Source organism: Lolium rigidum, chromosome 1, assembly GCF_022539505.1.
Source record: "Lolium rigidum isolate FL_2022 chromosome 1, APGP_CSIRO_Lrig_0.1, whole genome shotgun sequence".
In the NCBI taxonomy this organism is placed as follows: domain Eukaryota; kingdom Viridiplantae; phylum Streptophyta; class Magnoliopsida; order Poales; family Poaceae; genus Lolium; species Lolium rigidum.
Genome location: NC_061508.1, coordinates 210,805,686 through 210,819,857, shown reverse-complemented (window position 1 = coordinate 210,819,857; position 14,172 = coordinate 210,805,686). Strand labels below are relative to the sequence as shown.

At 44.2% G+C, this 14,172-nt stretch overlaps 1 protein-coding gene across 1 annotated transcript; it reads right to left on the bottom strand.

The window, feature by feature from the left end:
- Positions 1-1,873: 1,873 nt before the first annotated feature.
- Positions 1,874-3,561, bottom strand: LOC124683063 (acyl-[acyl-carrier-protein] desaturase 7, chloroplastic-like). The gene is made up of 2 exons (XM_047217640.1): positions 3,431-3,561; positions 1,874-3,302 (listed from the first exon to the last, which is right to left on the bottom strand). The coding sequence occupies exons 1-2, from the start codon at positions 3,526-3,528 to the stop codon at positions 2,183-2,185; spliced, it is 1,218 nt and encodes a 405-aa protein (XP_047073596.1). The 5' UTR covers positions 3,529-3,561; the 3' UTR covers positions 1,874-2,182.
- Between the last annotated feature and the right edge of the window lie 10,611 nt (positions 3,562-14,172).

Here is a 14,172-nt window from a genome sequence, read left to right as displayed (position 1 = left end):
AGCTCAAAATACAATGCAATTTCTACCGAAACTTTGCATGAATATTCAGAATATGTGTATGTATTCATGGAATAAATGTGATGATTTTTTGAAATGCAGAAATTCAGTTTTTAAATATTTTGAAAACTGAGAGCACTGGTGCTCATGTGCACCAAATTTGCTTTGACGAAATTTGAACTCTTTGAACAGTAGAAATCCAATCATGAGTGACATTCGAATATTTTGCCATTTTTGTTTACACGAAGAAGTATCTAAATAATATGTATATGCAAAAATTTATAATAATTTTAGAACTTTAAAGTAGCATTCATTTCAATTTCAATTTTTGAAAAAAAAACAGGTGCACCTAGAGTCCTAGACCCAGGTTCTACTATTTCCTCCGATTCATACATCTATATTAGCACCAAGTAATATGGATCGAAGGTAGAAGCACTTAGATTTTCATAAGCCACGAGTTTCCTAACCGAATGATTTTGAGCAAACTAATAAGGGCATGTAGATTTTCATAAACCACGTTATTTAGAGAAGACGTAGTAATTTTCAAAGGTCAGAAAACTCGTAGTTTATGAAAATCAACTAATAAGGGCATATATTTATCGCTTTCTTTTAGTAGTCCATTTCATAGAGAAGACGATAAATATAAATATAAGTGATACAATGCATTATCTCTTATTATTATCGCTTGCAATAAATGAGAATTAAATATTTTTAGTAGGAAATTGTGTGGTAAAGGGAAGATAAGTGGTACAATGGGAAAATAGTCTTCTCTTATTTTATAATAGATCACCACTTAGCTAAGGGAAGACAACCTTCACTTTCTTTCTTCTCTCTTCCAACTAAACAAAAATCCAACGTCGCAAACATAAGAAAAGGCTGACATCATTCCCTTGTACATGCCCTAAAGGACAACTAGTTTCAAGTTTCAAAAAATTACACCATGATGGTTTTCCCTTTAGAAAAAGGTTACGCTAACAACAATCAGGCCAGTGGGTCCCTCTTATATTGTCTGAAGATTGCATTCATGTCCAAGGAGTAGAAATAAAGAAATTAAGACGAAGTGTTGACTTGATGTACGACAGCGGTGGTTCATTATGAACCACCTGTGTAAAACGTTTGATTCTGAAGCAACAGTTGAAACTACAACTAATACGTCCTTTGCTACCTCTGAAAACACAGATCACTTGGTTCATATTCAGTTTCCACCAGTTGAGGGTATCAAAATCGCACGTCTATCTCTGTGCCTCACGGTTCTCTGCCAAATATGCCGACAACTCATAATTGCCTTTTCTACTCCCATTTTTTTGCAGGTGGAGAGTAAATTGAGACATCAATAAAATAGTTGATATTGCACCATACGCTCATACTCAACATGCCACTCAAATAAGCTAGGCAACCATTCTTTAAGATTTTTTTCATTACATTGCTTGTTCTCATATGGAATATCATATTCCATTACACTGCTTATATTCATTACCTGATATTTTAAATGCCTTTTCATATAGGATTCCATTACAGTTTTTTTTCTTCAGAATACACCTTGAAAGTGTGTCAATCATATAGAAGGGTTGCCTTACAACGCGTGAGGCTTTATGGCATGTCTATCTGCCTGGCCATTAAAATTGGTGCTCAGCCCTTTCCTGGCTCTAACAAAATATAATTTAATATCTTATTTATAATTATTTAATCTTACTTTGTTAGAGGAAATTCCTAGAGACTGCACAAAGAAACTGCTGCAATACCGATGGCGCTACCTGTACGATTTGTATATGATACACACCATCAAGCCATAAATGTGTTGTGTGTGACAAAAATAAAACAAGCCATTAAGGTACATATTGGACAGACATCAAAGACATAAGGCAAAGATGTTCCATTGCACAAAATACCCCGAACCCATATCATGAGAAGAACAATAAGGAATAACCAGGTAGGAAAAAGTGACTACGAGGAACAAAAACAAACACATTAAAAACATACTATATGCATAATGTACAGCGCAAAATAATAGTCACTACACAGAGAACTTGTCACACCAATCAAGAAAAAATAGTACTGACAGGAAAAGAAGAAGTCAACCATTTTTTTGTCCTAAAGAAAAGATGTCGCCTTCCTTCAAACTTATTCTGTAGCTTATTGGGCCAAAGCTGTCTCACTCGCTGGACCAGTAGTATGTCGAGAGAGCTTAAGGCATGACGACACTGACAGGCCTATCGAAGATCCAGCTAAACGGGACCGGCGTGGGCTCCTTGCGCGCCCTGCCCGCCCTGTCGTGCGCCTTCTCTTCCATCCTCCGGATCTTCTCCGGCAGCGCGCACACGTAGTCCCGCGCGCGCCTCCCCTCGCCGGACAGCCCCTCCGCCAGCTCCTCCACCCGCCACTGCCCGATCAGGTGCTCCAGGATGCCGCGGTAGTCGGACGCCGTGTACACCCCGGCCTGCTGCGCGGCCGCGGCGTAGTGCGCGAACAGGTCGGCGTCGCGCCCGTCGTCCATGAGCGCGGCCGGCATGGTGATCCGGCGCCGCATCATGTACGCCATGGCGCGCACGGCCGCGTCCGGGTCGACCTCGAAGATCTTGGCCACCACGCGGGTGTAGGCCGCCTCGTGCCGCTTCTCGTCGGCGGCGATGGCGCCGCAGATGCGCGCCAGCGCCACGTCCCCGTGCGCGCCCACCTGGCGCGCCGTGTTGCCGTGGGAGATGGAGGTGGCGCGCTCCTGGAAGGCCACGTACACGAAGCCGTGGTAGGCGGACGCCGGCGCGTGCATGGCCATCCCGGACGCGATGAGGCGGTGCACGGTGCGCTCCACCTGCCGCATGTCCAGCCGGCCGGACAGGGACATGTAGCGGCTCAGCACGTCGCCGTGCCGGTTCTCCTCGGCGGACCAGCCGCGGATCCACCGCGCCCAGGCCGTGCCGTCGGCGCCCGTGGTGTCGCGGGTGGCCTCGAAGCGGTTCGACATGCTCTGGTACGTGGGGAGCGCCTCCTCCGTCACCATGTTCCCCACCAGGCACACCAGCTGCGCGTCGGGCACGCCCTCCGCCCTGGCGCGCAGGTCCAGGCACGCCGCGTGGAACCCGTCCGCGCCCAGCGCCGCCGCGTCCGGGAGCATGTCCGACGGCTGCCACACCTCGTCCGCCGGCTTCAGCAGCGGCAGCATGTGCGCCTCCGCCCACGGCTCCAGATGCGCCAGCACCTCCAGCCTCTCCGGCGCAAGATACCTCCGCCATTCCTCCTCCTCCTCCCGCCGGGCGGCCACCATGGCCGTCGATCCTGCTCTGCTACTCACCGCGCTCCGACACCTCCTGCGCGCGCGCGCCCATGCAAGACGCGATTACATCAGTTGGTTACTACTTTCATGCACGGACGCCATTACATTACATTATGAAAACAAAAACAGAACATCAGTTAGCAGTTGCTACTACTCGATTACCAGCTGGTGTTCATCGTTGCTGCTGCTGATGGCTTGCAGCAGTAGCTGCTGCTGCTGGCTGGTTTGCATGACGACGTGTAGCCGAACCTAGCTAACATGGTTGCTGCTTCTGCTGCCGCCGTCGCTGCGTCTGCGTTCCTATCAGATGAGAGGAAGCAATGGAGCACGCAGCGTCACATATATATAGACGACGTAGGTATATAGCCTGGTTGGCCATTATTTATTTCAGCACATGTCAGTGTCATTTCAGATATGTCCACATTTTTTCAGAGCACAACCCTGACTTCCCTACGAATTAATGTGTTGGTGAAATTTGTGGAGTTAAACTGCTAGCTCCTATGCATGAACACACTTTCATGAGAAATCTGGTGCTACCTTTTTTTTCATGGAAAAGGAGTGGAGTATATCTTTGTTGAAAAGGAGTGGAGTGTATGAATGCACATGTTTAATTTAGAACATCATCTGTTTTCCTACAGAGAAGTACTAATTGACTAGAAGATGGTTGGTGGAGGCTTGCTTCGTAACCATGGCCTGGTAATTCTCTTAATCAAGCAGAACGATGGAGGAGACAAGTGGAGGTTACTCAAGGTAAGATGCACATTAACCAAAGATCTGTAGATCGAGAGTTGAGTGGGTTACATACACCAGATATACATATGTAGATAGTTCGACAGACTCTTTTTGAAGCATTTATATGTATCCGGTTACCTACTTGTTTAGTTGTTTTGGATATATGCCCACATGGATTTTATGAGGGATGCCGGCCAATCAAACATGGCAGCCATGTTCTTCTCAAGCAAGCATTCTATGAGACATTTTCATCTCTTCTAATGATACACTAAAACAACCTGAGTACAAGTGTGAAATCAGATAAGGAAGATGACAAACAAAATAAATGAAACGGAGAGATCGAAGTTTACATCGCGCCATATATTAATTTCTGTGTTAATTTATAAATACTGAGTTTTATTCTGCTTCATTGGGTTTCAAACTGATTGACGTGTTTTTGCTAGGCCCTCTCCCGTCCTGCCGCGCCGGGCTGCACCGGAGAGCCGCCACCCACCTAGTCTAGCCACCCTCTCCTGGCACCTCCTCCTGCCTGTTTCGTCACTGGGCAGCGGAGTTTCCTCAATCGACGACTGCGGTGGCGTGTATCTCACGGTGCCGGCATCCGCAACCGCCTTGTGAACGATGGTGGTGTGGGACGGCAGCGGCCAGCAGATCCCGGCGAGCTCCTCAGCGATGGATGACAAAGGTGGGTGGCGGCTGTTGGCAGGGCCCCCATGTGGGCCCAGATGGGCCAACCAATTTGCTATGTCCACTACAACAACGTCATCGACGGTGGCACACACTGGAACTCCTGGGTTGTCTCGCGACATGAGGACGCCTGGGGCAGTGGCTCCGGGCACGTTGGTGGTATCCTCCTTCATCGAGGGTGGTCGGCCGGTTTGCAACGAGTTAGGAGACATGGCTGTCGGCGAAAACCGAGCCCCAACTCTGGTCATGGCAGGCGATGTCGGCGTTTTACGTCGTTACTTTGATGAACGCATCGCCGTTGCATTCTACGTGTACTCGCTCGTGCTGCTTCAGGGGAAACCCCAAATGTGATTATCTCGGATCAGGGAAAACCCCAAATGGGGGTATCCCGGATCAGACGATGCGGCGCTTCTGCGTCGTTCTACCTCCTAGGGTATTGTTTTTGAAGCAACAACTAGATGTGGTTGCTTCTGGAGGAGTGGTGGTGTGTGACACGTCCAAAACGTATCTACATTCCCGAACACTTTTGCTGTTGTTTGCCCTGTAATTTATGTGTTTTGAATGCAACTAACACGGACTAACACTGTTTTCAGTATAATTGCTCTGGTGACTCGTTTTTGTGCAGAACTCCAACTTTCAGGAAAATTCCCGGAAAATATCGCAAAACTCATATTTCACCCGAAGACTCACGGTGCCAGAAGACGAGACACAGGGGGCGGGGGGCACGAGGGCCCCACACCTACCCTAGGCGCGGGCCAGGCTTGGCCGCGCCTAGGGGTGGTCTGGCCGCCTCCGCCACCCCTTCGACCTTTCTTCCCGACTATATTAAGCCTCTTACCCTAAAAACCGAGGGGGTTCGATGCTTTTCCAGAAAGAGTTCCGCTGCTCCGCCGCCACCAGAAACCCCAATACGGGAACCAGAAACTCCGTTCTGGCACCCTGCCGGGACGGGGAATCAGAGGAGATCATCGCCATCGCCATCACCGATGCCTCTCCATCAACCATCCATGATTCCCCCATCCATGTGTAAGTAATTCCCCGCTGTAGGATATAGGGGATGGTAGAGATTGGATGAGATTGTTCATATAATAGCTGTAAGATTGTTATGGGCATAGTGCATAGTATCCGTTGTTAGTATTTCTGACATTGTTGCAACTTGCTATGCTTAATTCTTATCACTTTGGGCCCGAGTACCATGATCTCAGATCTGAACGTGTTATTGATTCATGATGATAATTATTGTTTTTGATCATACCAGCAAGTTGTATACACATATCGTTGTCCGGAACCCGAGGCCCCAAAGTGACAGTAATTGGGATAACCGGAGTGGATGGCTATGATGTGAGGATCACGTGTGTTCACGGAGTGTTAATGCTTTGCTCCGGTACTCTATTAAAAGGAGTACCTTAATTACTATTAGTTTTCCTTGAGGCCCCGCTGCAACGGGCTGGTAGGACAAAAGATGTCGTTCAAGTTTCTCATTGCGAGCACGCACGACTAAATAGGAACACACGCCTATGGTTATTTTATACTAGGATGCTTTTATCATTATTACTTGCAATGCCCATGTCTTGCTTATTATATGAAATATTTCATTCATGCACTGCCTGTTCATCCATCACTGTGCCTACGGTATTTTAATCCTATTGTCTACTGCAATCATCGCTACTGCTATTTTTATTTCATTACTGTTGTTACTCTACTACTAGCACTGCTATAAAACTGTTACTACTGATAAACTGTTGCGAGCAAGTCTATTTCCAGGTGCAGGTGAATTGAAAACTCATGTGTTAAAGCTTATAAATATTCTTTGGCTCCCCTTGTGTCGAATCAATAAATTTTGGTTTTACTTTCCTCGAAGACAGTTGCGATCCTCTATACTTGTGGGTCATCAAGACTATTTCCTGGCGCTGTTGCCGGGGAGCATGGCTTTATTTATTGGGATTTCTATGTTCGTGCCCTCGGGTCCTTAGTTGTACCCAGTTTTCCCCACCCGCTTAGATTTTCCTCAGTTTCCCCAAGCCCTTGTCTGAAACCCGCAGAAGGAGCTCAGACGGGAGGATTCCCGTTTAGTCCGTTCCGTGCTGACGTGTGGGGCCGCGTCGCGTGGGGCTGGTAGAAAGGGACCGCGTGTGACAGGACGAGACTACGTTTGGTTGTATGTGAGCAGGAGCTGGGTTCTGTCTCTCTCGGCCCAAATTGGCATTTTAAGAGGGGTCCCTTTTAAGAGCACATTTTTCCCTTCTTTCTCTCTCTGTCTTTTTTCACCAAATTATTATCAAATCTAGAGAAGCTTTTATTTCTGTCTTTCTTCAATTATTTGTGCCTTTTGTCCCTCGTTTTTTGCCCAATATGGCAGCAAATCTAGTACTCCCTCTGGTCCATATCTTGGTTCATATGTACTCCCTTCGTGCATGTATATAAGATGTTTTTGTTTTTTCTTTGATTCATCTACTTTAGTTTGTATCTAGTCTAGGTTTTAGTGTGTAGGTTCACTCTTTTTAGTTTGAATGCAGTCCACTCTAAAAACATCTAAACAATCTTATATTTCTAAACGGAGAGAGTATCTAGTTAAATCTAGAAGTAAATCTCGATGCTAATATACGATAAATTCACACCATCATAATAAATCGAGAAAACAAAGTAGGGCCAACAAAGTATAGTAGAATAGGGATATATAATAAGCTGCATACAGCAGCCAACATAATAACCGGTTCTTAGGTTCTTCACAACACCAACATATTAACAACAACAAAATAAAAAGCTGCTTTGCAGCAGCAGCACACGTCCTGGACTCCGTGTACTCCATCTGGCTCCTCCTCTAGTTCTTGCTCCCCTGTCCCTTGATCTTGGGCACCTTGGGCTTGATCGGAGGCATGCGCCCGACGACGATCTCCACCCGCTGGAAGTTGCGGAGGTGAATGCCGAGCACCTTGTTCTTAGCGCGGAAGACATAGACGTTCATTGTCGCGCCGACTTTGGGGAAGGTCCTTCCGATGTCTTCGGCATGCGTGAGGAGGCAGTTGAAGTCAGTGCCGCCGAGTCTCCTAGTGCAGAAGGAGCACTTCTAGACACCTTTGGCGAAGTAGGAGCTGAACTGGCCGACCTACAACCTCCGCAGCACCTGCCGAGCCTTGGTGTGCTGATCATCCTCATCGCTACCGACATCGCTGCCAGACACCTGATCCATATCAAACGGAAACTATGATTTAATGAGTTGCAACGATGACGTAACATGCATGATAAAAATGTTAGGACAAACATAGGTAGCCTCAATTAGATTGAACATGATTATATATCTACAGGGACGGGGTTAGCGAACCAAAGCTCATGCACAACAGATTTGTACACAACAATGATTCGCTGAACCCGCCCTGTACAAATTTGTGCCCAACGATTCATCATAGGAAAAGAAACAAATTCCAGATGTGAATAAATTAATCGAACGGCCGAACCCCAAATCTTAACCCCAAATCTTAACTGATTGAGATCACATGATTACTTGCATAAATTAACGATTGATATCCCATGATTACTTGCATAAATCAAGAAGGGATCAAATCAAAATGGAATAAAATCGGCGCAAATATTAACCCAATACTCATCCTACCTACATATCGACACTAATAGTTACTAGGGAACTAACAAATATAGGGTTGAAAAAGAAAATGGGAACAACAAGGGAGCAAACCGTAGTTACCTCGTTCCAAGGGTCATCCATGCAGGTGTCGTAGGGGTTCGCCGGACAGATGTACGACACCTTCTCGTAGGGGTCCCATTCCGGCGGGACCTGACCGCCACCGATGGTAGCCTCCGATGCACCGGCGGGAGCCGCCAATGCACCGGCGGCGGTGACGGCCGTAGAGGGGACGACATCGAAGATGGAGGCACCGTGCTTAGAGGGGATGGCGTCGAGGACGGAGGAAGGATTCACATTCTCCTTGTCCATCACCGACAGATGAGAGGGAGTGGGTTTTTTTTTGCTTTGGAGAAGATGATGGGACGTGAGAGGCGGCGTTGCGTGAGGGAGTGACAGTGACAGTGAGATAGTGCGAGGAGGCGAACAAGGAGAGGCATCTATAAATGCGAGGGGTCGTAAATGCGACCCGCGTCCTACGCGTCCACGGTTGCACGTCTGCACGTCTTCGACTTCTGCACCGCGACACGCATCCACGATTGCACGTCTTCAACTTCTGCACCGCGACCCGCGTCCTACGCGTCAACAATTGCACTCTTCCACTTCTGCACCGCAACACGCGTCCTCGAGTCTAACCCTTGAAATTTAGATATACTCAGATATACCCTCGAGTCTTATACTAGCATTTTTTGTGAGCTCAGTTTCCCCCTTGAGTGCAAATACTGGCTAGTGCAATATACTCAGTTTTACCCTTAAGTGGCTGGTCAACAGAGAGTCAAAAAATGGGATTAAGCTAGTTAAATGAGTCATTTAATGTGCAAAAAATTCCAAAAGAGATAAAACCATAGTGGTTACTCATGGAGTCTTCTTACGCGACCTGCCACGTTGGGAACCATAACAATCATAGATAAATAAAGTTTTACCACAAATTTCCACTTCTCAAATCACCTAGTAGCTATGAAGGTGCATGGCTTTCCACAATAAGCCCTTCCCAAAACAACTTTCCCCAAAACATACTTTGTCTGAATGAGGCCACAATTTTCACACTCATGTATATGTTTATTGCAAATAGTTTGAGGTAGGCCAAGATGGGTTTCATTGTACAAAACACGCATTTTCCATTTTTTAAATTTCATATTTGAATCCCTTAGTCTGTTTACTACTCACGTGCCCTTGGTTTCTTGATACTACTCAGTTTTGCCCTCTCCCTTCACAAATTCTCACAGGCGCCCAACCTTGCCCTGATTGGTCTAGCCCTTGTCACGCGGATCGTGCCCGCCGATCGTTGATCGTATGATCTAACGGGCAGGATAACCCCTCTCTCTCTCCCTCTGATCGGGGCCACCACCCTCTCTCTCTCTGTCGGCGGCTAGCTTCCACCCTCTATGTATGCTAAATACCCAGTTTTCCACCGGATTCAGCAAGTTTGGTTTTCTGTATTATTTTTCACGCGCTAAAAATTATTAACTCTTTTAGGCAATACTTTTCACGCAAAAAATGATAAAACATCACCGATTTCTTGTAGCCATTACTTTTCACGCAAAAACTAGATTTCGGAGAATGCATTATTTGTCACCCCTCTAAAAATTATCAACTCTCTTTAGCATTCCTTTTCTTTTAGGGAATATAGTTTGGGATATAGTTTTGGTTATTTGAAATGTCCCAAAAGTGGTATAATTTTGGTATAAACATGAGGCATACATATTTGAGGGATTTAGGTGAGTGGATTATTTATCACCCCTCTAAGAATTATCAACTTTCTTTAGCATTCCTTTTCTTTTAGGGAATATAGTTTGGGATATAGTTTTGGTTATTTGAAATGTCCCAAAAGTTGTATAATTTTGGTATAAACATGAGGCATACATAATTGTGGGATTTCGGTGAATGCATTATTTGTCACCCCTCTAACAATTATCAACTATCTTTAGCATTCTTTTCTTTTAGGGAATATCTTTTTGGTAATTTGAAACGGCCCAAAAGTGGTATAATTTTGGTATAAACATGAGGCATACATATTTGGCATATTTGGGGGATTTCGGTGAATGGATTATTTATCACCCCTCTAACAATTATCAACTTTCTTTAGCATTCCTTTTATTTTAGGGAATATAGTTTGGGATATAGTTTTGGTTATTTGAAACGTCCCAAAAGTGGTATAATTTTGGTATAAACACGAGACATACATGTTTGTGGGATTTCGGTGAATGCATTATTTGTCACCCCTCTAACAATTATCAACTATCTTTAGCATTCCTTTTCTTTTAGGGAATATAGTTTTGGTAATTTGAAACGGCCCAAAAGTGGTATAATTTTGGTAGAAACATGAGACATACATATTTGGCATATTTGGGGGATTTCGGTGAATGGATTATTTATCACTCCTCTAACAATTATCAACTTTCTTTATCATTCTTTTTCTTTTAGGGAATATAGTTTGGGATATAGTTTTGGTTATTTGAAACGTCCCAAAAGTGGTATAATTTTTGTATAAACATGAGACATACATATTTGTGGGATTTCGGTGAATGCATTATTTGTCACACCTCTAACAATTATCAACTATCTTTAGCATTCCTATATTCCTTAACATGTATTTTTTTTGGTAATTTCGGTGAATGCACACACTAACTTTGAAAACAACTACAAGTACATGTAACTGAATAATGGATTTCTAACAAGGGATCCCTTGTAACAACTTCTAGCGCCTGATGAGCAATGATAAGAATTCGATCGCAATTATACAACAAAAAAAACAACCAACCATCAGATTATCTTACTTCTTCAACTCGATCAGCTGCCTTAACTGCTTGTCCATTTTCTTCCGTTCTCCCTTAACTTCCACCAGTTCTGCATTGGGAGCAGTAGGCATAATCGGAACGGATCCTCTCTCCGCCGCATTCTCTACAATTGAAGCTCCTCCCAAATTACGCTCCCCAATAGCGCCAACTGATTCCTGCAATTGAAGCCTCTGAGCATACACATCGATCCACTCGAAATACCTGCATTTCTTCAGGATCTAAAAATAACAACGTGAACCCTAAATCGCAAATTCGAGGGAACAACAAGAAAATCGAGAGAAAACAGAGCAATTGGAGCGAGATCTAACCTTATCCCCTCTCTATATGGCAAGCTCAGAGCTTCAATTGTAGAGAATGCGGTGGAGAGAGGAGCCGTTCCGATTATTCCTAATGCTCCAAATGCAGTGGTGGAAGTGAAGGGAGAACTGAAGAAAATGAACAAGTAGTTAAGGAAGCTGATCGATTTGAAGAAGCAAGCTAATCTAATGGCTAGTTTTTTTGTTGTTGTATAATTGCAGTCGGATTCTTATCATTGCTCATCAGGCGCTAGAAGTTGTTACAAGGGATTCCTTGTTACAAATCCATTATTCAGTTACATGTACTTGTAGTTGTTTTCAAAGTTAGTGTGTGCATTCCCCGATATTACCAAAAAAAATACGTGTAGGGAATATAGGAATGCTAAAGATAGTTGATAATTGTTAGAGGGGTGACAAATAATGCATTCACCGAAATCCCACAAATATGTATGTCTCATGTTTATACCAAAATTATACCACTTTTGGGACGTTTCAAATAACCAAAACTATATCCCAAACTATATTCCCTAAAAGAAAAGGAATGCTAAAGAAAGTTGATAATTGTTAGAGGGGTGGTAAATAATCCATTCACCGAAATCCCCCAAATATGCCAAATATGTATGTCTCATGTTTCTACCAAAATTATACCATTTTTGGGCCGTTTCAAATTAGCAAAACTATACTCCCTAAAAGAAAAGGAATGGTAAAGATAGTTGATAATTTTTAGAGTGGTGACAAATAATGCATTCACTGAAATCCCACAAATATGTATGCCTCATGTTTATACCAAAATTATACCACTTTTGGGACGTTTGAAATAACCAAAACTATATCCCAAACTATATTCCCTAAAAGAAAAGGATTGCTAAAGAAAGTTGATAATTGTTAGAGGGGTGATAAATAATCCATTCACCGAAATAACCCAAATATGCTAAATATGTATGCCTTATGTTTATACCAAAATTATACCACTTTTGGGCCATTTCAAATTACCAAAACTATATTCCCTAAAAGAAAAGGAATGCCAAAGATAGTTGATAATTGTTAGAGGGGTGACAAATAATGCATTCACAGAAATACCACAAATATGTATGCCTCATGTTTATACCAAAATTATACCACTTTTGGGATGTTTCAAATAACCAAAACTATATCCCAAATTATATTCCCTAAAAGAAAAGGAATGCTAAAGAAAGTTGATAATTGTTAGAGGGGTGATAAATAATCCATTCACCGAAATCCCTCAAATATGTATGCCTCATGTTTACACCAAAATTATACCACTTTTGGGACGTTTCAAATAACCAAAACTATATCCCAAACTATATTCCCTAAAATAAAAGGAATGCTATAGTGAGTTGATAATTGTTAGAGGGTTGACATATAATGCACTCACCGAAATCTAGTTTTTGCGTGAAAAGTAATGGTTACAAGAAATCGGTGATGGTTTATCATTTTTTGCGTGAAAAGTAATGCCTAAAAGAGTTTATAATTTTTAGTGCGTGAAAAATAATACAGAAAACCAAACTTGCTGAATCCGGTGGCAAAATGGGTATTTAGCGTACATAGAGGGTGGAAGCTAGCCGCCGACAAAGAGAGAGAGAGAGGGTGGTGGCCCCGATCAGAGAGAGAGAGAGATGTTATCCTGCCCGTTAGATCATACGATCAACGGTCGGCGGGCACGATCCGCGTGACAAGGGCTAGACCAATCGGGGCAAGGTTGGGTGTCTGTGAGAATTTGTGAAGGGAGAGGGAAAAACTGAGTAGTATCAAGAAACCAAGGGCACGTGTGTAGTAAATAGACTAAGGGATTCAAATATGAGATTTAAAAAATGGAAAATGCGTGTTCTGTTCAATGAAACCCATCTTGGCCTACCTCAAACTTTTTGCAATACAAATATACATGAGTGTGATAATTGTGGCCTCATTCAGACAAAGTATGTTTTGGGGAAAGCTATTTTGGGAAGGGCTTATTGTGGAAAGCCATGCACCTTCATAGCTACTAGGTTATTTCAGAAGTGGCAATTTGTGGTAAACCTTGATTTATCTATGATTGTTATGGTTCCCAACATGGCAGGTCGCGTAAGAAGACTCCATGAGTAAGTACCACTATGGTTTTATCTCTTTTGGAATTTTTTCATATTAAATGACCCATTTAACTAGCTTAATCCCATTTGTTGATTCTCTGTTGACCAGCCACTTGAGGGTAAAACTGAATATATTGCACTAGCTAGTATTAGCACTCATCGAGGACGCGTGTTGCGATGCAGAAGTGGAGGACATACAATTGTTGACGCGTAGGACGCGGGTCATGGTGCAGAAGTTGAAGACGTGCAATCGTGGACGCGTGTCGCGGTGCAGAAGTCGAAGACGTGCAGACGTGCAACCGTGGACGCGTAGGACGCGGTTCGCATTTACGACCCCTCGCCTTTATAGATGCCTCTCCTTGTTCGCCTCCTCGCACTATCTCACTGTCACTCTCACTCCCTCACGTAACGCCGCCTCTCACGTCCCATCATCTTCTCCATAGCAAAAAACCCTCTCCCTCTCCTCTGCCGGTGATGGACAAGGAGAATGCGAATCCGTCCTCCGTCCTCGATGCCGTCCCTTCTAAGCACATCGCTTCCGTCTTCGACACCGTCCCCTCTACGACCGTCGCCGCTGCCGGTGCATTGCAGGCTGCCGCCGGTGGCGGTCAGATCCCACCGGAATGGGACCCCTACAAGAAGGTGCCGTACATCTGTCCGGCGAACC